Source organism: Pyrgilauda ruficollis, unplaced genomic scaffold (assembly GCF_017590135.1).
Source record: "Pyrgilauda ruficollis isolate IOZ18807 unplaced genomic scaffold, ASM1759013v1 scaffold69, whole genome shotgun sequence".
NCBI classification, from domain to species: domain Eukaryota; kingdom Metazoa; phylum Chordata; class Aves; order Passeriformes; family Passeridae; genus Pyrgilauda; species Pyrgilauda ruficollis.
In genome coordinates, this window is record NW_024528710.1 from 2,926,432 (window position 1) to 2,954,113 (window position 27,682).

The window sequence follows — 27,682 nt, forward strand, 5'->3', positions numbered from 1 at the left end:
CGATTTAAGCGATCATGGTTTTTGTGGTTCCTTGTCACTGTTCTGTTGGACGTTAACTGTCCTCATGATTTACACTGTGGGAGACAGAAGCATTCTGGAGCAGCCTAGAAACACAAATCCCAAGCCCCAACCACTAAAACACTTCAAAACCTTAAAAAGGTTAGAAATCATCGCCACCTTAACTGAAACTGCAGTACTTGGATGGTTCCTTTTTGCAGACCCTGTAGCTGCTGGTGAAGAACTTCAGCACAAACACCAAATCTTTCTAAGCAGCCACAACTATTTACTATATCAATTTGTCAGTTCCCTTGCTGTTTAGATGGCATTTTCAGTAGAAGGCATTTATAACTTCATGCTCCACTATATTTTCATGCTCGCACCTTCCAGTTGCACCTTACTGCACACACAGCTGATACTGACCATTTCATACAGATTTACATGCCATAAGTACACCCTGCTCGAAAGTTACTCAAGGAAATCCTTCTGGAAGACAAGAGGAGTTTACTTGCCTATGAAATGGAAGCCCACTGCCAGGACATTATTCACAGGCTGTGTCCAGACTGTTGTCCTGCAGGCATGGACGGTTCTGGGGGCGGAGAAGATGCCTTTTGATTACAAATCACAATCATTATTCATCTTGAGAGTTATATGTACCAGCTGCTTCCTGCAGGTAAGACCATTGTTGCTATGACATGGGTCCTCAGAAGAGTGAAAATTTGGTATTTCTCCAGGTAAGGATTCTTCTTTCTCACTGTTCTGTATGCCTCTGTGTGAGTCGATACATAGAAGTAACCAAGAATAACCATCAAACCACAGCTGAAATGCAGAGTAGATTTATTTCATTACCTTGCTAATAACACCTTGTGGAAGACACATGGGGACACAGGCTCTATTTGGCGTAGTTCATTCTAGCAGACCATTGGGGGGGTGCTAACTGCCTGCCTCACTAAAACAAAAGGGTTTACATGTTTTTGACAACGCAGAGAATAAGCAACATTAAGCATAATAAATGGAGTTTTCTCATATTCCAACATTTCTCATATTCCCAGCTGCAAAATCACTTTGATCAAAACTATTCTCCTCACCAAACCTTCCAGTTATTACTCTTTCCTCCCAACACATTCTCTATAATCTCCTCCAGCCATGTGAGCTATGAAGCTGGATAAAGTTAACGGAAGTCATAGAGTTAAGTCACGCACTATGTGGAATAGTGTTTATCCAGCATGATTGCAAGATGACTAACTGAAAAAATAGTTTTCTAAGACTTCTAAATCTATCAGAAATATTTGCTAAATGCTGTAAATCAATGTTCAGACTAGAAGTAACTTATATGTTTTTAGCAGATGGAGTAATTAACAAGTGTAATATATTACCATAACAATTGCTGCATCAGTTCAGAGCCTGGAAATTAAGAACTTCCTTCTAGAAAAGATGTTCAGTAATACACAGCCTCCATGGAGTTTTGCTGTCAGATTCTTGAACCAAATATAATATATATAAAACACCTGACTAATTAATCTTAGTATTCTTTCTAGATTTAAAATTAATGAACAAGCTTTCTGGAAAAAAATGTTTTTATGTAAATTCCTTGGTTTAAAGTATTTAGAATCACTTTGCTTTTCTACTTCTACTAGTTAACCAGCTGGACTTCAGCAACAGGTTGAAAGAAGTTTTCATGTAACTGGCTTGTTTACTGTAGCTTTTTTACTGTACTGGCTTGTTTACTGTAGCTTTTCTAGAAGAAGAGGAAAACATTTTAAAATAATTTACCTTTTGTGCCAGAGGGTTACAGTGACAATAAATACGCATTTTTCCAAAGTTCACAAGTAAAACCCCTCAACTTAACATGCTATCCAAAACTGCAGACACTAGTCATAATATGTAATAATATGTCATAATATCTAATAAGATAACTATGTCATAATATGTAATAAGAAGGCACAACTTCTTCAAGCTAAAAAAGAAGCTGCCACTTTGAAAATCTGGCAAATTTGTGTGGTGAGATGCTTCAAAGAGCATACTGGTTAACAAGGACATTAAAATCATTCATGGCTGCTGAGTAATTATTCATGTCTCTGAACAGTTGCTGCTGTAATAAATGGATATGATTCGTGCTAACTAAATTGTAACTATATATATATAAAATAAAGGAAAAATACATGTGATTACTGTTACAAAGCAGATGGGCCCCTTTGCAGATGTGACATGTGAAAAACAGGGTACACGATGTAGTATTGAGGTAAGCAAGATCCCAAAACAAAATTGGCCTTGGAATGAACAAAGTTGGGACAATTCCAGAAAACAGAATCTGCCTTGGGATGATTTCAGGTGTGCGCTTGATAAGATTTAACATATGTGATTGTATTTCATTTATATAAAAAATTGCTGCTCAATTAAAATTTTTCCTTCCTTTTTGTGTCTATGTAAATTAATAAAGTGTTAGGTTTTTTTTTCCCTCCATTCCCAAGTTAAAACCTACTTTGTTCTGTTCCCGAATCACATCTCACAGTAACCATTTTAAAAAATACACCTTTCATGAAAACACCGGCACTGTGCCAGAGTCAATCCATGACAAAATTGCTGCTCAATTCAGTTTTGTTGTTTATTAAATTAGACATATAGACCTTCCTAACACTGCCATTGTGGGCTTGTACAGACACTGTTGCAGCAGTTTGTGATTAACAAATTTTCCTCCAGCCACACCAGCCAGGGACCAAGCGTCTCTAAAATGAAAGCCAAAAGGGTTGTACACAAGGTGGCAGAGCAAGAGAGGTCCCAGCCACCACCAGGCTTAGATGGCCCTGCCAGAGGGTCCTAGGCAGCAGACAGAGAAACGAGAACAACTGGAGTGCCCAAATACCAAATTTAATAATGGAAAATAAGAAGGACACTAACCATCACTGCTCAACAAAACACAAACATTACATTGTATAGAGCTGCTCCAGAAGACCTCGAAATGAGGCAAACGCACTCTTATATAGACATTATCTGAGGGCAGGAAACCAATGAACAGAGAGAATCAGAAACAATACCTTATATGGAACACAAGCTTACCCAATCAGAGGGTGGGGTTCAGAACATAACCTTATATGGAATGGCTTAATCTTCATAACTGTTCCTATCATTCTTCTCTTCTCACCCTAATTTTACTAGATGTTTCCTGTCTTTACTTCTTGCCTCCCATGGCCTAATATTGTTACCTTGTGTGGCCAGCCCACAGCCTGTCCTTTCCCGGATGGACTGCCGCATCTCCCCCCTTTAGTTTTTCTTCAAAAAAATTTAAAAGATCTCAAGGTCTTCTATAGTAGCTTTCAGCAAACAACTTAAATTTAACAAGGCTAGCATTAATAACTCTTCTAACAAAATCTAATTTTGGTATAATTTTGTCGAGTAAATAAAATTTTTAACAGGCAATCTAACATAAACACAATCTCTACTATAATCTCCATTAACAATTCCATTTTAATCAACAAGAACAGTTGCTTTAGCAAACCTTGAACTTTTAAACTGTTTTACCTGACAGTGTGTAATATTTGTAAAAGTAATTACGAAAATCAACAACAGGGAAACTGGTATTAATGATGATAAGTGTTTCATAGCTACTGCCGATTTGTAAACTGCTGATATATTTGAGTTAAGAATGAAATGTGGTAATTATTCAATGGGTTAAAATAATAATATTATTTTGGAAAGTTATTAAGATTAAAATCTTAGGGAGTGTATATAATTAATTAAGATTGGCTTCTGAAATAAATTAAAAGATAAATAAAATCATTCAGTTGAATTAAGAAACAGACAAGAACTACACCACTACAACAGAAATACTGAATAAAATAAACATTTGGAGGGAATTGAAAACCATAATTTTTGTATAAAGAAATTGTACAAAAATGTGTTGAAGTAATTGCTATACAAATGCACAAAACAATTGATTAAATAATTGCGAGATTTGGTAACTGTGAGATAAACTTAACTACTTTAAAGTATATTAAGTAAATCTGTGGACTCAAACTGTAAAAAGATAAATAAGAACTAGAACTACTTTGCTAGATTGTTACTAAGGGTGTACTAAGTGATAACTAAGATAAAAAGGAAGGTATAATTGCTGCACTTTGTGTAATTGAAATCATATAAAAATTTATTAGTGCAGTATATGAAATGAACTATTTACATTTCTTTAATTGAAAACTGGACATAACAACTATTCAATTCACTGAAAAATACTCAATTAACTATGTTTAAATCAAAATTTAAACACTAAATACTATCAATCAAATATAAAATATCAACTATAAATAAAATATTATCAAATTTATCCAGCTCAATTAAATCACTCAAAGCTTAAAAAATGAAGACACTTCGTCTACCTGACACTTGTAATAAAATGTTTTGGTGTTTAAGCAAATCTAAAAATCTAATCGTTTTATTGAGCCAATAATTATGTTCATCAACATAGAGTGGTGTTGATGTCACTGATGCCAGTGTGTTATTTGCATAAGTTGGTAGATGATATAAAGGCAGAAAAGATACAGTTGCTGCTAGGTATTGCCTAGTAATAGCTGAAGAGTTTCAGGTGGTAGGTTTGTGAAGCTGATAGACAAAATGGTGATGTTGTTGTACTAATTTTCTTTTTCGGGTGATGTTGTCAGCACTTGGATCTCAGCCTCGGCTTTGTTGTTGCTCATGTCAGTGACACCATTTTGTAGGATGGTATTCTTGTTAAGGTGGTGGCTTGGGAACATGTAGGAAAATGGCCATTTCTGGAAGAGGAGAAGGGAGGAAGAGGTGAAGTGGTAGGAAGGAGAGGATCTGATGGGTCCACGATGGTGTGACCATTACCATCTTGGACCAACGGAGAAGAAGGAGTAGGAGGACACAAGATGGCAGAAGGACAGTAGCTCATCCATGCCTCATGGCGGGTTCCATCTCGTATCTTACTCATAGGGACCAAGGGACAGGGAGTAGGCAACGGTCTCAGTTTGGGTAGAGGTGGTAGTGGTTAAGATCACATGGAAGGCGGGGGAATGTGTGGTGCCACGGAGTCTCTTTGTGTAAAGTTTTGTTCCCACCAAGTCCCAGAAATCAACGTAAAGTTGTTAGTAGCTGAAGCATCGAGGAAATTACAGAAGACCCACTTCAAAATCACTTCTAGTTTACATTTCCAGACTTCCTTCCTATGATTAGCCAAAAGTAATTTTAACTGTCCATATATATCCCTGTGCTGGTCAGACATTCTCAAACACATTTTTCTCCCTCCAATTCAGTGGTGGGCCAATGTCCCCCCCATCCCTCCGGCTCATCTGCAGTCTGTCACAGGAATCCTCACCTCTTCAGTCAAGGCAAAATCGACTTCCTGTCACCCCTAGTCCACTATAGTCTAACACCTCTGTAGTGACAACCTACTGGTCAGCACCCCTGTTGAGCCAATCCCAACAGTACCCTCAATACCAGTGTCCCTGTTCGGGTGCCACTTGTTGCATCCCATCCGATTAGTGTAACTTTCAGACCGGACTAGCCAGGAGGTGTGTGGCAAAATAAAAAGGGATGGGAATGACTGGGGTGCCCGGATATAAAATTTTAATAATGGAAAATAAAAGATACACTAACAATCAATGCACAACAAAACATAATCCATACATTGTATAGAGCTGCTCCACAAGACCTCGAAATGAGGCAATCACAACCTTATATAGACATTTTCTGAGGGCAGGGAACCAGTGAACAGAGAGAATCAGAAAAAATATCTTATATGGAACACAAGATTGCCCAATCAGAATGTAAGAAAGTGGCCTCCATCACTGGGCCATGAGGAAGGAGTTGACTGACAAGGCTCTAGGAGGAGCTAGAGATATAAAAGGTGAAGTATCTCTTTTGAAGATGAGCCATGTGGCTGATAGTCATGGGGAAGGGCTCCCAGTGCTGTAATTTTTCCTTGCTTGGTCCTTTTGTTGTATTTTTTGTTAAGGTTTAATAAACCTTTAAATTTTTAAAAAGGGAGTGGTCATTTTTCACAAGGGGCAGGCAGTAACACCTGTAAATCTGAGAATGAGACAGCTCTGCTGTACATTTAACAAAAGACTTTGGTACTCCACTGGCAGCTTCTCTGTGAAGCCAGTTTTCATAAAGGAGACAGAGGAGTCCTGCAACTTTATTTGAATAAAGGGAGAGAGGCCTTGGGCGCTTTCTTTCTTGGAGGGCACACCCTCCCTTTAAACTCCCAGTGCCATGTTGCCTTCTTCCTTTCCCTACTGGCTGAGGTACTAGGAAGATACAACCTTCCTGAACCGTCTACCATGTATGCCTCCTTGAACCTGTCATTTTTCCTCACAATTCAGAAACTCAAGCTTGTGCAGACCCACTTGACTGTTTCAGGAGTCAGGCTGTCAGGGCTTTGCAGCAATCCTGCTGCTTGAAGTTGGTAGAGACATTAAGACCCATTTCAAAGCCATTAACACCCATGCCTTCACCCACAGAATTGTTTGTAAAGACATTAGCGCACATCTTCCCTAGTAGGGTTGACCTCAAGGGCAGCACTGAGCCCTGGATGGAGCTGTCTGGGAGCTTCCAGGGCAGCCAAGCCTTGCCACAACCAGGATGGAGCCTCTCACAACCCTTCGGCCTCCATTCCATAAGCTTTAGCCTTGGATAAGCAATTTGTTTTAAGCTGTGTAGGCTACAAAGAGCTATAGGTGATGTCTGTGCAGCCATGCTTGCTTTGTGCACTGCTAGAAGGGTCTGGAAACTGCAGAAAGGAATGGATTGTAATGACTGCTGGAAAACAGTCTGAAACCGCATTCTTGGTTGCTGCTAAGACGTAGTCTTACTTTCGCAACAGCTGAACTCTCAAAAAATAAAAATAAGCATAAAAAAAACCCCTAAACCAAAACTACCCAAAGAGGGAAGCAAGACCTCCCTCTTGACTGCATTATTACTTTCCCAGCCTTTCCCTAAAGTCGGTGGAAGTAGGATCCTCTGGGAGCATCCTCTGGCCGTGCTGCCCGCAGAGCTGCATCTCACAACCTGGGATTGCTCTGGAAGGCATTGCAAAGGGATTCCTCAAAAATGCATTCAGTCTTCTGAATAAAAGCGCAGATGCTGTTTATGCTGTTCTTTAACATCTCAGTGCCCTATATTTTTTAAAATTTATTTGAATCAAAGCTCTCATTCTTTAATTAAACTCCTTTTAGTTGCCATCTGCCTGGGATCAAAATGGCTTCATGTTTTGCAGCTCTTAATGAGGATTGTTATTGGATTTGTAAACACACACACACCACCCCCAGCCCCCTCCGAAACACCAAACAGTTTGAAAGGTGATAAATGAGAAACAAGGCTCAAGCACTAAGATCTGCATCTTCACTCATCTAATTGTAATTGCCAGGAAAATTAATCCACAAACACCAGAGGTTTATGTCATAAGACAGAAAAGTACTGTAACTTTATTTGAATAAAGGGAGAGGACATGGGGCATTTCCTCTGGGGTCTCAGAGTTTTGGAGAATGAAGCCTCCTTTGTATCCTAATTTCCTGAGCACATGTCCCTCTCTTTCCCACTGCCTGAGGTACTTGAGAAGTACAGACTTCCTGAAACACCTAAGACCCCCTTCTAATGTATACCCCCGCACTGTGTCTTTTACTTGTGTCACTCAGTGGCATTCCTTATGGAATGTTGTTTCTTTCATCTCTCAGTATCCAATTTTATTTATCAGCAGACCTACAGTTTGTTTGTGAAGACAAATCTCTCATTCCATGTATCGATTAGTGGAATCCTTCCCATTGTTTCTTGTATCTCTCAGTATCTGCCTTTATTTACCAGTGGACCCACAGTTCGTTTCTAAAGACAACTCCCTCATTCCTTTCAATCCCTCCTTTTTTATTTTCTCAATAATTCTTTTTACAAACCTTAGTTATCATTGACTTAACTTTCTGTTCCTGGGTCCTTTTTGGTTTAACAATTATTTGCAGTGACATTATTTTCTGTCCCTTTGTAGCCATTCCTGGGTCTGTAAGCATGGCTACTACATGCATCCCATTGATCACATGTTGACTAAGTTGTACTAAGCAAGGGATTATACATGGCAAAATGATTAGAGTTACTAAGCACATAAGAGGAAAGGAGCATTCATTTAGCCCATAGTCCACCAGGTAACCATGAAAACATGTCCCATTCCTATCCTTTCCATGTTTGGACTGGTACATGAGCTAACTTTCTTATCTCGTTTGTTATTTGTTTCACCACGTTTTCATTGTCATCTATTTGCAAACAGCAGTTTGAGTCATTTAATTTTCCACACACTCCCCTTTCTTCTTAACTGATTTCCCTGAGCCTGTGGTAGCAAAAAGAACAGTCTAATATATTCTATATAACATATTCCTCACCAGTTTGGAGGTAACCTGTTGGTATGGATAGGCATGTTGGCAACCCATGGCCTGTCGTCAGATCGTCCTGGCCTTCCGCAGACCCAACAATTGCTAATGTTAAAGGTTTTTGCCTTCCTCTCCTAGGACTAAAAAAATAGATTTTCCCACTTTTGGCCCAAACTTAACTGACAATATAAAGCTAAGATTATTAAAAACATTCTAATGGTGTAATCAAACTTTCTAATCTAATTTTCACAGTTGTCTTCCACACCACCTGTGGTGAGTGAAGGCACAGAAACAGCTTAACATAAAGAAAACAAGGACAGCAAGGATTAGCCCCCAGTGAGTGGAGATTCTAAAGAAGGGATGCCCACACAGACTGTTTCAGCAGGCAGTCTGTGGTAGGCACAAGGGGCTTCCCCCAGTGTTAATGCACTGGCTGCTCCAGTCCACTCCTGTGGAGTGTCAGTCACAGCCTCCCATCCTTCTCCTTCAGCTGCAATGTCCACGTCTCCAGGGCTTCAGAGACCTTGACCCGAGTGTGATGGGTCCACCCGTGTTCAGCTGTCTTGATGGCTCTTTTTGTGGTCAGTAACACCTGGAAAGGTCCATGTCACTTCGCCACCAGTGCTGCTCCTTTCTACTCCTTAACTAGTACCCAATCTCCTGGTTGGATATTGTCTTCCACACCACCTGTGGTGAGTGAAGGCACAGAAACAGCTTAACATAAAGAAAACAAGGACAGCAAGGATTAGCCCCCAGTGAGTGGAGATTCTAAAGAAGGGATGCCCACACAGACTGTTTCAGCAGGCAGTCTGTGGTAGGCACAAGGGGCTTCCCCCAGTGTTAATGCACTGGCTGCTCTGGTCCACTCCTGTGGAGTGTCAGTCACAGCCTCCCGTCCTTCTCCTTCAGCTGCGATGTCCACGTCTCCAGGGCTTCAGAGACCTTGACCCGAGTGTGATGGGTCCACCCGTGTTCAGCTGTCTTGATGGCTCTTTTTGTGGTCAGTAACACCTGGAAAGGTCCATGTCACTTCGCCACCAGTGCTGCTCCTTTCTACTCCTTAACTAGTACCCAATCTCCTGGTTGGATATTATGAACAGCAAAGTCCAAAGGCAGCATCTGTGCTAACTGGGCTTTCTGTCAATGAGATTTCACAAGAGACAGGATTGTGGCCACATATTGTTTTAAATGTGGTAGGCACAAGGGGCTTCCCCCAGTGTTAATGCACTGGCTGCTCTGGTCCACTCCTGTGGAGTGTCAGTCACAGCCTCCCGTCCTTCTCCTTCAGCTGCGATGTCCACGTGTTTATTTCCACGAATTACTAACTATATTCCTAACAATATGCATCACTTATTTCCACACACCCCCCCATCCCCTGCCTGCACCGTGTTGAGAATTACACGGATAAGGAATTACAAACATCAATTCAAAGGGAGATAATTGAATATCTCCTCTGGGTGTCCCTTATTCTTGCTAAAGCTAATGGCAAAAGCCACCCCCATGGCATCTTAGTTTCTATCACCATCTTCAAAAGATGTTTCTTTATTTGTCCATTCATGCTTTCTACTTGACCTGAATTCTCAGCATGCTAGGGGTATGGAGGTCCCACTGAAGTCTCAAAGCAGCCATAATCCCTTGAAGGATCCCGTTGTAAAATGTCCACTGCCTTCACAATCCCATATTCAGAAATCATTTGTTAACTGATCAAATAGTTGCTGAAGTGACTAGAAACTCCCCTGGCCACCCTTCCAGGTGGCATATCATTATCACTATCTAAGCCCTCTTGCCTACAGCATCTCAGAAAAATACACTTGGCATCCCTGGAGAGGATGCATAGCCCAAGGTCATTTCCCCTGCCTTGCAGTCTCCTCTGCAGGCTGGCTGTTATTGGCATCCCTCAATAGCTCCTTTTGCTAAAACAAAAAGACTCAAGGTAGTCCTTGAGAGTCCCAACCACTCCTCCTATTGAGCTGTCTCAATATTTGCAGGCTCAAAGTTCTTGGCATCTACTGTTAACCCTCCTTTGTAAATAAATTCTCCCCCACTTTCTTCTGCTCTACCACCTTTAATTATCTCCAACTCCTCTAGGGGAAAAGACAACACCACCACTTTCCCCCTCCCTCTGGCAACAGCTGAGTTACAGGGAGCAAAGGGAGGATCCCAGAGACCTCTGGCATAAATGCTGCTTTTTGAACATCTCCATTGACCAGTTGATAACCTACTGTCTCTTCTGAGCACTCTGCCTGATGTCCCTTAACAGCTCTTACTTCTACCTCTTTTGGGAAATTCACCACCTCCAACAAGTGAGTAATTGAGGTCTCATGAGCAGAGTTTTCCCTGCAAGTTAAACCTCTTTACTCCCAGCTTTCCAAACTCATGTACATCCATAACCACGTGCATCCATAAGACCTTTAGGACCACCATTTTTCAGTAAAAAGACAAATAACAAAATACACAAAAAGCGGAAGGGTGTGGGTCCCCTCCAAAGAGGAGCCTTTTGGCTCCCCACAAAACTCCATGTAGACAAAGGAATTAAACACCCAAATTCCTTTACCACAATTCCCACAATCACCTCAGAGAAAGATGTGTTCTTGTAGGCCTACAGAAGAAACCACAATTTTCACAACTCCTTGAACAATCAAAGATCTTTTTGACAAATTTCACTCCTTAGGGATAAAATTCAAGGTGGATCAAGAGGCCTCTGTGTTTACTAAGAAACACACCTCGTCTTGATCCAAACTCAGCTTAAAAGTTAACAAGAGCTCCAGTGTGGTTGGTCCCTGGTGTAATGGGAGCCCCTGACACCGATAACAATCCATCTCAATTATCTTCCTCCTCCTGAGTGTCCACCTGTCTCTGTGGATAGTCCCACTCCCAGTGTCCCTCTGTCTTTCCCTATTGTCCAACTGGCTCACCCTCCCCCGGTGCTCCCGGTGCCCGAGCACCACCGGTGGCTGGGGCATCCCGCAGCCTCCGGGGGCCGGCGGGCGCTGCCACCCCTGCGCGGGGCCATGCACTGCCTGCTGCTGAGCCCCGGCTGCCCCACAGCCCGTGCTCCTGGTCCCACACTTCTGTGCCTGGTCATGCTGCCCGTTGTCCTAACCACATTTCTCCACATTCTCCTTAACTAATTCTGTTCTGACACACCAACAACTATCTGTCCATGCCCTGTTGTCAAGACTCTGTGAGAAATGACGGTCACTTTTAAACATTTCAAAGGTTTATTAAACCTTAACAAAATACAACAGAGGACTGAATAAGGAAAAAGGACTGCACGCTGAGAGTCAGTGACCCTGGCAGCCATGAGCTCATCTACAAAATGGCTGCTCCATTTTTTATATTCCTGAGGTTTGCATTAGGCAACCCTGACCGCTCCCAAAGCCTGCTAGCCAACTCTTCTTTGTCATTTATTGGTGGAAGCTACTTTCTTGCAACTTGATTGGAGGTCAGGTGTTGCCATGCCACGCCTCCTAGTAACAATCCTTCCCTGCTCCCAATGCACACACCCTCCTTCTATGTGTGCCAACTACTAAGGTCATTTCTTGGTAATCACATGGAGGGGAGGGGGACTATGGGGAGAACAGAGGACATCTAAACAACAAATCACAATAACACAACTATACATCAATAAAACTTTCTTTAACATACACATAATATTAATCTCTTAATTTCCAGAGACAGCCATTGAATTACCCATCTGTAAGAACTCCTTCTTGACTCCCCTTATTGCCCCCCCAGGCATGGATTGTCAAGACCCCTTCTCAGCTTTCTCATATTGCCCCCTCTGAGTATCTATGTCCTTAATTACCTCTGGGAGAATGTATAAACCAACTCAACATTCTCCCAAAGGATTCTTCTGAGATATTTTGGGATCGTCATCCCTTTTGCCAGGGCCCCTTCCTGGCTTTACTTTGCAACCCTCCATGGGTGCCCTGTTTTACCGGTGGTACCCTCCATGGGTGCCCTTCAAGGTTGACTCCCTGAAGATCCCATTGTACTCACTGGTGAGATTTTCAGTGTTCCTTCCCTGCAGACTCCTCATGGATCCCCTGGTCCACCACTCGTCTGCCTCCTGGACAGTCTTGGGAAGCCAATCAATCACCCGGTGCCACCAAGGGGAGCTGATCACCCAAACTGGGTGAGGCGTGCCTTCAGCTCCGCTCACCGCCTGCCACCCCCGGATGGTGGAAATATCCTGGGCGAGACCCCAGATTGTCACGATTAATGTTGTTAATTGACAAAATTAATCCACAAACACCAGAGGTTTATGTCCAAAAAGGAGACAGAGGAGTCCTGTAACTTTATTCAAATAAAGGGAGAGGACATGGGGCATTTCCCCCATGGTCCCTTAAATTTTTAGAGGACACAGCCCCCTTTTTATTTTAATTTCTTGAGCACATGTCCCTCTCTCTTTCCTCATTGCCTGAGGTACTTGAGAAGTACAGACTTCCTGAAATGCCTAATACCTAAGACCCCTTTCTAATGTATACCCCCCCACTTTGTCTTTTCCTTGTGTCACTCAGTGGAATTCCTTATGGAATGTTTAATAAAGGCATTAAAAAGGAGAAAGATCTCCTGCCCATTTATTTCAGTTCCCATTCAGCAATTCCCATAATCACATCATACACAAAACCCATGTGTAGAAATACTCTACCACTGCAGGATCAAAATTAGGGAAGCTGTGAGAATTAAAGCTGAGGGAAAACAGTAATAAAGCGCAATCTGACTTTTTTTCAAAGTAGGTCAGCATTTCTGGGTCACAGTGTTACTGTTAAGCTTTGATTCATTCTTTCTACTTTCCTGCTTAGGTCTCCATAGAGTGTGCAAATCTCACTTCACCCCTACTCTTTTATCTGGCCTTTGCTCTATTTCAGCAATGAAGTGTGAACCTCTGTCTGATGACATTCCCACTGGTAGTATCCAGACCTCAGGATAATTTCTTTGAAAAAAATCTTTACTACCTTGCCAGCTTTATTGGTGTGACAAGGAAAAGCTTCTCACCATCCTGAAGAATTATCTACTGGTACCCATTCTGTGGAAAAAGCTCTGCACAGTCTATTTGCCAATAGTCTCCTGGTCAATTTCCTTTCGAGACACAGTCCCAAGTACAGGCTGCCTAATCTAATGTGCCTTCTTCTTTAAACAGGTTTGACACTTTTTAACAATGCTTTTATAATACCAGTCATTCATATACCTGAAACTTGAGGTTTCAATTATTTTACCATAGACTCTATTTCCCCTGTTTCTGTGCCTTCACTCACTACAGGTGGTGTAGAAGACAACTGTGAAAATTAGATTAGAAAATTAGATTACACCAGTAGAATGTTTTTCTTAATAATCTTAGCTTTATATTGTCAGTTAAGTTTGGGCCAAAAGTGGGAAAATCTATTTTTTTAGTCCTAGGAGAGGAAGGCAAAAACCTTTAACATTAGCAATTGCTGGATCTACAGAAGGCCAGGACGATCTGACAATAGTGAGCAACCTTCTGTTGTTTCTCCACCATTTTCTTCATAAGGTGTTGGGGAATTACTATGTGTTTGCTGGGCATAATTCACCATCCTTCAGTATTCTTTTCAGCATCTAACAATTTTGTCAATTTCTGATCTTCAGTCTGATAATCAGCAGCCTCCTTGTCCAAATCCTGGTGCTTCTTAGGTGAGAATGACAGGATGTCCCCACCGGCAGCCTCCTTGGCTGATTTGTCAGCCACGCCATTTCCAATATTTACTGGAGTCTAACTGAATTGATGAGCATTACAATGCATTATTGCCACCTTTTGAGGTAGCTGCCCCTCTTCTAACAACCTCTGTATTATTTTTCTATGTTTCACAGGAGATCCCTGAGAAGTTCATAGCTCCCTCTCTTTCCATGTGAGTTCATGTAGACCACTCCAAAAGTAAATTTCAAGTCCATCCTTACAGTTACAGTCTGATCCTGTGAGAGACATAATGCTCTTGTCAAATGCAATCAGTTCTGGTTTCTGAGCTGACATGCTGGGGGTCAGAGCTTTGGTCTCTATTACCTTGGGCTAAGTTACCACCACATTCCCAGCTTTTCAGATTCCATTTTTCACAAAGCTGTTCCTATCCATTAAGAGCTCCCAATTGTATGGAAAATCACACTTGGAAAACCCAGTGTTCATAAAGGAGATACAGGAGTCCTGCAACTTTATTCGCATGAAGGGAGAGAGGCCACTAGGACACAAACCCAGAGGGTTTTCTCTCTCGGGTTTCTGGGGTGCACCCTCCTTTTATCCTAAACTCCTGGCCGCCTGTTGCCTTCTTCCTTTCCCCACTGGCCAACACACTAGGAAGGTACAGCCTTCCTGAACTGTTTACCACATGTTCCCCCCTTGAACCTGATTTTACCCCAAAGTTCAGAAACTCAAGCTTGTGCAGACCCACTTGACTGTTTCAGGAGTCAGGCTGTCTAGGCTCTGTAACAATCCTGCTGCTTGGAGTCAGTAGAGACATTAAAGACCCATTTCAAAGACATTAACACCTGTACCTTCACCCACAGAATTCTTTGCAAACACATTAGCACACTATCTTCCTTATCAATCCCTTCTCTTAGTATTTCTCAAATTGTCTTTACAGACCCTAGGCATTATTAACTTAAACTTTTTAAGCAACCTGGCATGGTATAAAGATTAACATTTCAAACACCCCCTCCCAACTTTTCCGAATCTGGTCCCTCCAAGTGGCAAGTAAATACAGAGAAACAGAATCATTAAATACAGTGAATAAAGAAGACATTAACAGTTCATATTAGCCCGCTTATCACTAGAGGTCCTTGTAGATGATCCATGGCTACTGATAGCCAAGGACTCCCATCCTTTTCCTCCTGCTCAGAAGTCCAGATCCCTGGGGTTTTAGAGACCTTTACTCAAATATGATGGGCCCACACATGTTCAGCTCTCCTGACTGTGTTCCTGTGTTCCTTGTGGGGTGTTATGAATAGCAAAGTCCAAAGGCAGCTTCTGTGCTGACTGGGTTTCCTGTCAAAGGGATTTCAAGAGACACAGTATCCTGGACATGTACCGGTATACATCTTCCCTTTCCCTGCCACATTGAAAATTAATTCCAAGGGGAATGATTTACTCAGGATTTGGCTCTTATTTTTGCCCCAGCTAATGGCAAAAGCCGTGCTCATGGCATCTTAGTTACTGTCACCGGCTTCAAAGGAGTTTGTTTATTTGTCCATTCATCCTTTCTACTTGACCTGAATTCTTAGGGTGCCAGAGGGTATGGAGGTCCACTGAAGTCTAAAAGCAGCCATAGTCCCTTGAAGGATTCCCCTGTAAAATGAGTTCCTCCCACTCAGTCCATTGCCTCCACAATCTCATATCTGGGAATTACTTGTTCAAAAAATGCTTTAATAACTGATGTAGTAGTTGCTGATGTAACCAGAAATGCCTCTGGTCACTCTGCCAGCTGGCATACCACTACCAGAAGATATTTAAGCCCTCTCATCCTGGGCATCTCAGCAAAATACAGCTGGCATCCTTGCAAAGGACACGTAGCCCAAGGTCACTCCCCTGCCTTGCACTCTCCTTTGTAGTCTGGCTATCAGCTTTAGCTGGGCAGCCCTCAACAGCTTGTTTTGCTAAAACAAAAAGACCCAAGGTAGTACATCCAGAGGAAAGTCTTTGCCAATCTTGGAGAGGCCAAATTACTCCCTCTGTGGAGTTGCTTTAATATTTGCAGGGTCAAAGCTCCTGGCATCTACTTTTTACTGTCCTTTATATAAATTCTCCCCTCTTTCTTCTGCTCCACCACTTTTCATTATCTCCAACACCTCTGGTGGAAAACACAGCACCACTTCCCCCTCCCCAATCCCCCCCAGCAATGGGTGGGGAGCAAAAGGAGCATCCTGGAGACCTCTGGCAAAAGTGCTGCTTTTTGAACATCTCCATTGGCCAGCCGATTACCTAGAGAGCCCAGACAGCTTGAATCCTGAAACAGACAAGTGTGTGAAAAATGTGTATTTTATGATTAGCTTTTTGCAAGTATTAAAATGAATATTGTATGTGTTATGTTAGAAAGTTATGCTGTATTAATTTTCTTAAGTAGTGTGTTAAATATAGTTTTAGGTTATAACATAATGTTAAAATAGAAACTATGCTATGTAAGATACTTTTCTCCTTTGTAGTCTGGCTATCAGCTTTAGCTGGGCAGCCCTCAACAGCTTGTTTTGCTAAAACAAAAAGACCCAAGGTAGTACATCCAGAGGAAAGTCTTTGCCAATCTTGGAGAGGCCAAATTACTCCCTCTGTGGAGTTGCTTTAATATTTGCAGGGTCAAAGCTCCTGGCATCTACTTTTTACTGTCCTTTATATAAATTCTCCCCTCTTTCTTCTGCTCCACCACTTTTCATTATCTCCAACACCTCTGGTGGAAAACACAGCACCACTTCCCCCTCCCCAATCCCCCCCAGCAATGGGTGGGGAGCAAAAGGAGCATCCTGGAGACCTCTGGCAAAAGTGCTGCTTTTTGAACATCTCCATTGGCCAGCCGATTACCTAGAGAGCCCAGACAGCTTGAATCCTGAAACAGACAAGTGTGTGAAAAATGTGTATTTTATGATTAGCTTTTTCCAAGTATTAAAATGAATATTGTATGTGTTATGTTAGAAAGTTATGCTGTATTAATTTTCTTAAGTAGTGTGTTAAATATAGTTTAAGGTTATAACATAATGTTAAAATAGAAACTATGCTATGTAAGATACTTTTTTAAAAGAAAGGACTCACACCAGATAGCAGCCACAGGACACCTAAATCTTTCAGAGAAAGAGAATTTATTGCTCCCTTATCAGCAGAAAACTAACTTCTTCCTGCCTTGTTCAGTCAAAAAGACTCCGTTAGGATGAAGAGGAGAAGATGACAGTTACCAGACAAAATCCTTTGTTTGAATGGAATTTATGCATCATGTATGAGTTGGATGAATATGCAACAGGTTATTGTTTTTAAGGGTTAATCCTCTGTTAACGGGTGTCCTTTTTCGGGCTCTTTGTTTTTATTGTCTCAAATTGTCCTAATCTCAACTGTTCAAATTTTATTACTCTAATTATAGTACTGTTGTTATAACCATTTTATTACAATTAAAGTTATAAAATTTTAAAAACAAGAGATTGGTGTTTTTCACAAGTGGGTCTGCACAAGCTTGAGTTTCTGAACTTTGAGGAAAAATGACAGGTTCTAGGGGTGATATGGGGTAGGTGGTTTGGGAAGGCCTCAGCCAATGGGGAAAGCAAGAGGGCAACATGCGGCCGGGAGTTTAGGATAAAAGGAAGCTGTGCCCTCCAAGACCTCAAGAGAGAAAAACCCCACAGGCATGTGCACCCAAGTGGCCTCTCTCCCTTTAATTTGAATAAAATTGCAGGACTCCTCTGTCTCATTTGTCAGAAAAATTAATCCACAAACACCAGAGGTTTATGTCCAAAAAGGAGACAGAAGAGTCCTGCAACTTTATTAGAATAAAGGGAGAGGTCATGGGGCATTCCCCATGGGGTATCTGAAAATTTTTAGAAGATGCAGCCTCATTTTTCTCCTAATTTCCTGGCTGCATTTCCCTCTTTCCCCATTGCCTGAGGTACTTGAGAGGCACAGAGCTCCTGAAACGCCTGATACCCCCTTCTAATTAATACCCCTCCTGTTTTTCTTTTTCCTGGTGTCCCTGTCCTTTTTCTCTAAATCCAAAGATGTGGCACAGTCTTGAGTGAGTAACAGTCTGTGTCAATTAGGGGGAGTTCCTATGGAATTTATGGTTCTCCCCACTGCTTCTTTCACCTCTCCATATCGGGCCTTATCTACCATCAGGCTGACAGTTTGTTTGTAAGTATACCTCTTTCTCATTCCTTTCACCTTTAGGAACACTGGCTTTTCATAGCCTGATTTTCCACATACCTGCAGCTGGAAGAAAGTCTGTCACCCCCTCTCAGCCCCTTTTGAGTGTTTTTTTATTCTTTTAACATCATGCATATATTTCTTCTGCAACTTGATTATTCTGAAATCAAAAAAAAAAAAAAAATCAACATACAGCTTCATTCCACTCCTGCAAACCAGCATTAGCTGCAAAATGGTCAGTCCCATTAACACGCCACTTTTGTGATCATTTAGCTCATACATCAGCCATCAAAGATAATAATATTCAACAAGTTGATTCCATGTCAGCGGATCACATACACACAGCCCCACCCCCCACCCACCCCACACCTTTTCCAGTTCCTTAAAACACAACTCAAGAGGAAATTTAGGGAATCTCTTCTTCCAGGAGCTATGAAGATAGTCCCACACTGCATTTACTACCTTATGAAAAAAACTTTCTACACCTTTAAAATATTTTTAAAGCTCTTAGAATTTTTTTTTTAAAATAACCTTGTACAACCTTTTAATAACTTTTTACAGTCTTTCCTGAGATTGAAATTGTGCTATGGGCATTCCTGTGTTAGCTAGCATGATCTTACCTACGTCAGCACAGTGAAAAAACACTGCACACCAAATTGCTTCTGTTTAACAACTTACAGTTTTCCAATTAGCTGGGGACTTGTACTCCCTTTAAAGTACCCTTTTCTGATTAGCTGGGGACTTGAAACCTTTTGATACTCACTTAAACAGTTTTACAATAATTTTAAATAGTAAATAACAAATTATATCATTACTTTTATAACCCAATTGTATTATGGAGCTCCATTTCTGGAGGGATTCTCTGCTGCAGCTTATGGTTAGATATAATTTTATACCCTCAATAATGCCTTAATAAAACCCAGAGGTTTTGCCTTGAATTCATTGGATTATAGGATCAAAGGATTTCCCTGAAAAAAACTTTTGATGCACACCAGAGTCCTCCATCCTGTAAATCCATGGAGCATCAAAAGCATTGTCCCATTTGGGGTCACAAGTAAATTGTTGCCAAAATCATCAGGATAAATAAGACTCTCTAACACTGTCTTTTCAGTGTTAGGGAGTAAGGCATTATTTTATTCTTGGCTCAGAGGTGTGTGTGTGGCTGACAAAGTTCCAGCCTCCACACAGATGCTGATATGAGTCCTTTTCACTTTTTTTCCACATTTTTAGCAAACAAAGAAATTAATGTTTATGGGTTCTAAGTTACATAATTCTTTTCATTAGTTAGCATTCTATCCCTTACTGGTTATTGATTTTTTTACTCTTAATGCTAATTTGATCCACATTCTTTAGTCCTCCTATCATCTTTTTCTCAGATGGGGGGTGTCCAACTTTCCAGGCCTTAATCTCTTTTGTATCTTCTGGTTACTCCAACATCCTAGAAGGGTTATAAATTTAAAGATTCCAGGTGTCCAATCTTCAACTCCCTTTGGCTTTGTTTATTGAAGCTTGTCAGGGTTAGTTTTAGCAAACTTAACGTTTCAGTGATTTAATGATCAAAGTAACAATAAGAGCCTGTAAAGAACCTTAATTAGTGCTGACTAAAAGTGGGCACTGCTTGGAGCTAATTAAAACAACTAATTAAGTTAGGAAAGTTCTATAATTTCCAACAACAAGCAAGCACAGGCACCAGGGCAGGAGTTTCCCACCCCAGCCACAGAAAATGGAAAGTGGATGCTGTGGCCCTGAAACTCTCCAAAATCACAGCAGGAATTACTGCTATTCACTGCTCAAAACGCATCTGTTACCAGAACCCAGCAGTCTCGGGACCCTGCTGGGGGGCACTGGAGGTGGATGCAGAGCTTCCCAGCTAAGCAGGTGGAGCAGTGTACAAGCTGCCCTTCAGTGAGTGCGGCTCAGGGGCTCCGTATCATGGATCAGGAAACTTGGGGAAGAAAACTTGAGGCCAGTGTTGTGACTCAGTCCGTGCCCTAGTGGCACAGCCAGCCTTCTCCTGCCCCACATTGCTCACCAGGCTCTGAGCCGGGGATGCTGGTGCGGGGAGAGTCTCTTTGCTCGGTTTGCATTTACAGACTTTGATTACATTCAGCTCTCTGAACGAAGTCATTAGTCCCCAGCACAGTTCCCATGCCCTAATTTAACTCCACTGCTTGCATTCACCTCTGCCTTTGGCAGCATCATCAGAGCCTGTGTGGGTACAGCACTCCAGCCCCCCACCCTGCCAGAGCCTCCAGCAGCCGCCTCACACATCCCATCATTGCTAAACCATGCTAATGCCTTCAGTATTGTGGTAAATAGGTATGATTCCTACTGACAAAATTGAAACAGTAATCAATATTGATACAGTAATTAATATTTTGAAATAATAAAACAGTTAAAAGGTGTAATGCCAAGAAAGAAAGAAAAGGAGAGGAGGGGTCCCCCCCTTCTCCTGCAGATGTTTAGAACAGGAAGACACAAGAGATAACTATGACTTAATTTAGTTGGAAGAGAGGAGAATTTGGTTGGACACCAGGAAAATGTTAATTATATGAGATTTATTGCTTTAATGTTAGCACATAATATTGGCTTATACTATACCAGCTTGGTGCGCATGTGTAATCCAAAAGGTGAACTAAAGGACACCGAGGAACGAGGAGAGGCCTTCCTCAAAGAAGACCCCAAAAAAGTGGTACGACCCCCTAAAAGAATGGTGGAGCATGTGTGGTAAAGGTGATGATGAGGGCGGTGATACAAGTGTGACAAGTCAAAAATGGGAGGAGATGGTGATGACATACAGCATAAAAGGGGGAATTTTGGCTTGACAAGCTGGTACGTGAGGTGACAGGGGTCCAAAAGCCCTGCACTCCGTACCCCGCAAAATTATTTTTGCTTATGTGCTATTATCAGAACCAAATTATTCCATATTTTAACCAAATTATATTGTCAATATTTCAAGTGTATTCAATTTTATATATATTAAGCTACTTAATTAAAATTGCGGTTACATTTAATCTTGTTTGGTTTTTTTTCTTATTGGATAATTGGGCAAATATAACAGTGTTATGGCATCAGACTTTTATGTCCTTAACAAAAAAAAAAAGAAAAAAAAAGTGTGCCCTCTTATGAGACATCTACTTGGTGGGGTATAACCTGTGAATAAGCCCCTTTCAGATATTTGGCAAGACAAAATGAGTTTTTATCTCTGAATCACGTTTCCTAATTGGAGATGCCACAGGTTTGAGTATCAGGCAGAAACAAGAAAGTCTCAGATTTTGAGGCCAACTGCTCAGATGTTAAAATGTATTTCTAACTGGGGTAACTGATACAGACTTCACGACCTTTGTGCCATATCCTACATTTACTTGGGATCTTGTTATCTTCTGTGATCATTTACACCTAACTCCAGAGCAAATTTAAGTCCAGATTCAGGAAACTGCAGCTGCCTTGAAACATGTCTACTCACCATCAAGTAACACTTCTACCCAGCATCAAATAACACTTCCATGCACTGTCCAAAGCCTTCTCATGGCCTGAAGAGACACAGGCTCAAGCAGAGCGAAAACATGTAAAACAAATAAAGCAGCAGATTCCTCAGAAAAACTCAGGAGTGATTCTGATCCTCTGTCTGCCACCATCTACCCACCAGCAGACCTCAGCTGCTGCTGTTGGGGCAGGTTTGCTGTGACAAGCCTGTGGTGACCCATCCTGCAGTCCTGGAGGGACACTCAGCAATGGCCACCCCACAGTGATGCCTCATATCACTGTTTATAATGACTCCAGAGCTAGAAGCCCCAGGGCTCTTGCTTCACTGGTGGCTCATGCTGGGCTGCATTTACCTACACACAAGCCAGGATGTTTCTTCTTCTTGGTTTCTCACACTGACACTCCCACAGTGTCTCATCCATGCACAGCTCTCAGCAGGCACAAAGCACAAGTTAAACACATGCAGTGGGAAGTAACAGCATTTGCTTCTGCTGCCAGACTCCAGGAATGGAATGGAAATATAAGGGCAGGAATTTCAAATTCTATCCCTCAGTTTATTGGTTTGTTTATTATATGGGGGAAGGTAGTCCAGGGTACATGGAGGAATCTAGGGCCACCCCTGCATGCACTCAGCATTGCCACTTGCAGTGATCCAGTGTTGTGGAGCCTGTGGAGCATCAGTGTGATCAGCCTGCAGAACAGGAGGCTCAGGGGGACCTTCTTGCTTACAACCACCTGAAAGGATGTTGTAGCCAGGCAGGCAGCGGTCTCTCCTCACAGGTAACAAGTGATACAACAAGAAATGGCTTCGAGTTTTCCCACGGGATGTTTAGATTTGGTATTAGGGAAAATGATTTAGACAAAAGAAAGGTCAGGCATTGAAATAAACTGTCCAGGAAAGTGCAAACGTCACCATCATCCTGCCACCATTCAGGAAACATGTGGATGTGGTCCTTAGGCATGTGGTTTAGTGGTGAACATGGCAGTGCTGGGCTAATGGTTGGACTCAATCTTACAGATCTTTCCCAAATTAAACAATTCCATTATTCTATCGTGGGACCATCCTTCCCCAAACGGCATCAAAGCCTCTCATAAAATCATAGAATGATAATAATAAAACCATAAATTGTGAAGGACTTCAGTGGCTGAAAATTTATCCTGGTTCAAATGCCAGTTAAATGCACACAATCTAATCTTTCTGTGCCTTTCCAAGTTTGGGATGGCAGGAGACTCAGCTCGGGAGGGCTTGGGGGGATCTCACCTCTCAGGGGGCCTGAAACCTCTTTCCCCTTTAATCCAAATGCACTTGGGCTTCAGAGCCAACAGAACTCATGGGTGAAGGTGACTGGTGCTGGGGAGGGCTGGCTGCCTCCTTCCACCGCTGCAGTTCGGTACCACTTCTCTGGCAGCTCTGCACATAAATTTTTACACCTTTGAGCTAAATTAAATGAAGCATTAAAACATCTCAGACCTCTTGGCTTCAGGCACTGATGACACTAAGGATTTACTGAGCTGCCAAAGCCCAACAAGGCCTGTCCAAGGGGTGCCCTTCTGCCCTTATTCTTGCCTATAAATGTTATTTATCAATACGATATGTAATAAAATAAGTACTTTTAAGAGCAAGGCAACACTTTTTATTTTTATTTAAAAAGGCCTTGATGGCAGGAATATAGTGTAAAAATCATTGGAAAAACTAAAAGGCATCGATACATATTGGAATATACACTTTTTACATAAATTACATTTATTTATTTTTTCTTTCATTTGAGGTTCTTATTTGATATTGAGGTCTAATAGTTAATAGGTCCTGGGATCTGGACGTTTAGACCACCATAGTCTAACATGTACATGTTCATGGGCCATTGCTGAAAGAGAGGGAGAGAAAAAGAAGGCAAAAGTCTCCGTTAGGACACAACACAAAACCATGCAAACATCAAATCTCTGACATGTTCCAACAACTGGCTGTTGCTCCCACTTTCCAAGTAAGAGAAAAGAACCAACCCCAAACCAAAACACCATTAGCAAACTTGACAAAAACCCTTGAAAGTTTTTATTTCTCTTGTGCATTTCTGGGGAGTTTTATTTGGTATCATCCACAACTGAAGCCAAGCCCTGAAGGAATGCAGTTGTATGCATCTCCCTGACTTTATCTCCTCTTTTTCCTGTTTCGTGGCATTCTAGAACTCTGCACTGCTCCCAGAACCGAGCAAGAACCTGGACACCCAGCACAGCCTGGACCGTGGGGAACCACCAGGTTCTTCTGAGAGGCACACAGACCTGAGGTGATGTCACCAGCACTCGTGTTTTAACCCAGGGGGTGGAGGGATTTGCTTGAGCCTGTCTCACGTGCAGCACCCACTAAAGCTGAGCACCCCGAGGCACACTGCAGGAACGCAGGAGAGCCCCTGGGGGTGTCGGGCACCTTGCTCTGCTGACCTCCCCCAGACAAACCCTGCAGAAAAAACCAGCCCCACAGGTGTGTCTCCTCCTTTGCCAAACCTGCTCGTGCCATTTTACATCATACTTTAGTGTTTGTCAGGTGGAGGGAGGTGGTGACAGCTCGAGGAGAACAGAGCAGCATCCTGAAGCTGAAAGATAGGTAGGCAGTAACCCCCCTAATATCTGGAAGGCTTTACCACAAGCGAGATCTGATTTGTTGATGATGTAGACTCCATATTGGAAGAAGAGGAAGAGGAAGAAGAGGAAGAGGAAGATACCGAGTTCCCTTCGGAGATCCTCTTCCGCTTCCGTTTGGGAACACTGATGTCTTTGTCTGCAAGGAGAGAGGGAAGGCATGAGGTGTCCAAGCCCTGAGAGTGGTCCCTAAATGTGGGGACTCATCTTGCCACTCTGACCTCGCCTTCCACAGAGCATCCCCTGCAGTGCTCTCTGGGCTGCCACTGGTGACACAGGCTTGGCCTCATGAGTGGCACAGAGCTGTCAGCTTTGCTCACACTGCAGGCATGCTCTGGCTTGCCAGATCTCCCTTCTCTATTCATAAAACAGGATTGTAGTTATCTCTAGGACTGCTAATTCTGACACATTTGATTAAAACTGTCTGAGATTTATCGGGATGATGGGACAGAGAAACACATTCCCAGTGATGACAGAAAACCTTGTTGCCTTAGAAATTCAACTGCTAAATGATGGCTCAAATTAAGGGCTTTAACCAGGGAATAGATTGCTCATGGTGAGTAAATTGCTAATGGGAGAGGGATAATTACATCCTCCAGAACATGCTGAAAGTTTGAGCCAAACAGCCCAGTCTTCCCACAGCTCACAGAAGTGGAATCCTCCAAGAGGATAGTTCACTCTAGAACAGATGCTGAGCCTAACTTTTTGTAGATAGGATCTTCTCCCCATCCTGCCTTGGGGATGTGGGAGGTTCAAATGCCACCTCACAACTCCCATTCATTTTCTCTCCCACAGTGCCAGGAAAGCAGCCACAGTTATGTCCTAGCCCTTCCCTTACCTGTTTGTTTGGCCTCGGTGCAGATTTCAGCAAATGGCCTGTGGAAGAGACAAGGCATGAGTCAGTGGTTTCACCCTGTGTGCCTGCCTGTGCTGGGACACAGCCCAGACCCTGACCCTGAGCTGACTCCTCCAACACCCCTTTGTGTGGAGAGGGGACTTGGAGCATCCCCAGTGTATCCTGGAGAGAAGCAACCTGAAAGAGCTCAGCTGGGTCTCTGAGTTACCAGCCCCCATGTCACATCCTTTCCCAGCATCACCATCCCAAACTGCACAAGAAAGAGGGGACAAATGGTCCCTGTGACCCTTCACTGTGCCCACCCATGGGCAAGTACCTCCCTGCAGCCAGCACAGGACAGTGGATGCCAGGGATGGAGCAGGTCCTCCACAGGAATGTGGTGGCTCTGGTGGCCTCAGGGTGAGTTGCTCTGCTTATGGCTGAAGAAGCACGGACAACACTTAACAAACAGAAACATCCCCCATCACAGAGCTGGGAACACTTACTGGAGCTGGTTTATAATCACTATTCGGATGCTCTCCCGTGCCTTCAGGATCTTCTCCAGCCGATGAATGTCATAGGTGTTGGGATTTCTGAAAGGGATATCGTCCGGCAGCCCCGTAACCTCCACAGAGTCAGGACTGTCCCTGATGAGTTTGTAGGGCACCATGACAGGCCTGTTCAAGCCCAGAGCCTCTCCTGTAGTGGCAGAACAGAGGACAGCACAAGAGCTTTACCCTACAGAGCTCCAGAACCAACCAACTGAAGGAGCAAGAGCCCTAGGGCACTTAGGGATGCCATGGCTGCTATGGTGCCCAACCTTTGCTGCAGTCACATCCCACCCAGCCATGTTACAGGTACCTGCCCAATTTATTGTCTGCTCTGTTAGTCTCTATTTAGAATTCTGCCAGAAGGCTCAGGTGAGTTCAGAGCACACACACACACACACACACACACACACACACACACAGAGCCCAAGCCCATGGCTGGACCAGCAGCAGCAGCATGCAAGACAGCCCAGGACAGAGGGGAAATGGAAGAGATTTGCCCATTTCCTCTTGCCTCTGCACATCAGCAGGTCTGGAGGTCACTGGGGTGGAGACCAAAGCCATCCTTGTCATCGCATCGCATCACATCACATCACACCACATCACTCCTGCCCATTTCTTGAATCAGTTTATCTCTTTGGCCTCCACAACATCTTATGGCAGTGATACACCTCAATTTAATTCCTTGCTGCATTAAAAGCCCTTCCTTCTGTACAAGTAAACCTGCTGCTCACCTCTCTTGGTACCCTTTCATTTCCTGCTCACTGGGGAGCAGAGAACATCTCTCACTCCTGTGCTGTCTCTGACTGTAAGAGCCTGGTCCCCCTTGCATCTCTGCAGCCCCAAAACCTGAAGCTGTTAGTGGCTGCACAGCCACATTTCTGGCTTTCCTCCCAGAGACTCTGTCCCATCAAAGGCTGACATCAGACTGAACAAATCCTGCTACTGTGCTGCATTTTGCCATACCCCTTCCCCTCCCCAAGGATGAGCTGTCAACAAGAAGGTAATGGTCCCACCTGCCAAGAGTGAGGCACAGGGATGTCCCTGGGAGCAGGCTGTAACATGGAGCAGCAGGACAATATCTGTGCTGCAGCAGCTGCCATGGGCTTGGGCTATAAATAGAGGCCTTTGTGGAAATAATTTTAACTGTGGCTGCTCTCAGCAGAACCAGCCTCACCCCATGATGTGTACAAGCAGAGACTCACCGTATTTTTCATTGAAAAGCTCTTTCACTTGCTCTCGCAGAATCACCTTCTCTCCAAGCCTGTTGGCATCATCCTCATCTGCAAAAGCAAGAAAGAACAGGGGTGAACTTAACTTGTTTCCTTCTGAGCCCCTGGAAAACCAATTTCACTGCCATAATGCAGGACAGTATCCCTGTCCCTCTGCCCCAGCATGGCCTGGGGACACCTCAGAGGTGCTGCTCTGTGCTTGCACTGTGTGACACCTCTCAGAGCTGTGCAAAGCACTCTAAAATGCTGCCAGATCTCCATTTGCCATGTGCTGCCACAGCTAAAAGCATTTTATATCTACTTTGCAAAGCTCTAAATGACTAGAAAAAATGCAAAGCAATGAAGACTCAAGCCCTCAGTGCCATGAATGCTCCCACAGGTGACATCAAGGAATGAGAGAGCACTTTTTTGGCTAAGCTCCTAAGTGAAGTATTGTTTTATAATATGCCATATAATCAGCTTGGCTTTCCTAGCTTTCTTAATTATCCTCATTGTGCTAAACAGTTTCTCTTCCATTCTCTCATGTCAAACAATGTGCCTAAGTCAGTAGATTTTTACACTCAGCTATTTAGCATCCTCAGGAGGCTCCAGGACAAATGACTGGGGTCATGACCTTAACCTCTGACCTAGGGTCAAATGACCCTAACCCTAACCTGTCCCTTTAATGCCTTTTTTCCCCCAGAGGTATAAAGTACCAAGTGAACACACCTTATCTGCCTCTTGCTGTGGTCACCCCTGCA

The 27,682-nt window shown here is 42.9% G+C and overlaps 1 protein-coding gene across 5 annotated transcripts in view; it reads right to left on the minus strand.

Moving 5' to 3' along the window:
• Positions 1 to 23,304: 23,304 nt before the first annotated feature.
• The window catches only part of GTF2IRD1 (GTF2I repeat domain containing 1), a 47,964-nt gene continuing 43,586 nt past the window's right edge, over positions 23,305 to 27,682 (minus strand). For 4 of the 5 annotated variants that reach the window (XM_041484948.1, XM_041484946.1, XM_041484945.1 and 1 more), the window contains 5 exons: positions 26,916 to 26,993; positions 25,669 to 25,861; positions 25,166 to 25,203; positions 24,330 to 24,466; positions 23,305 to 23,558 (listed from right to left, as the gene is read on the minus strand). In XM_041484948.1, the coding sequence (XP_041340882.1) occupies positions 23,484 to 23,558; positions 24,330 to 24,466; positions 25,166 to 25,203; positions 25,669 to 25,861; positions 26,916 to 26,993 (521 nt within the window). In that variant the 3' untranslated portion in view covers positions 23,305 to 23,483. The remainder of the gene's footprint in view (positions 23,559 to 24,329; positions 24,467 to 25,165; positions 25,204 to 25,668; positions 25,862 to 26,915; positions 26,994 to 27,682) is intronic. The other variant, XM_041484947.1, reaches the window with a different exon arrangement.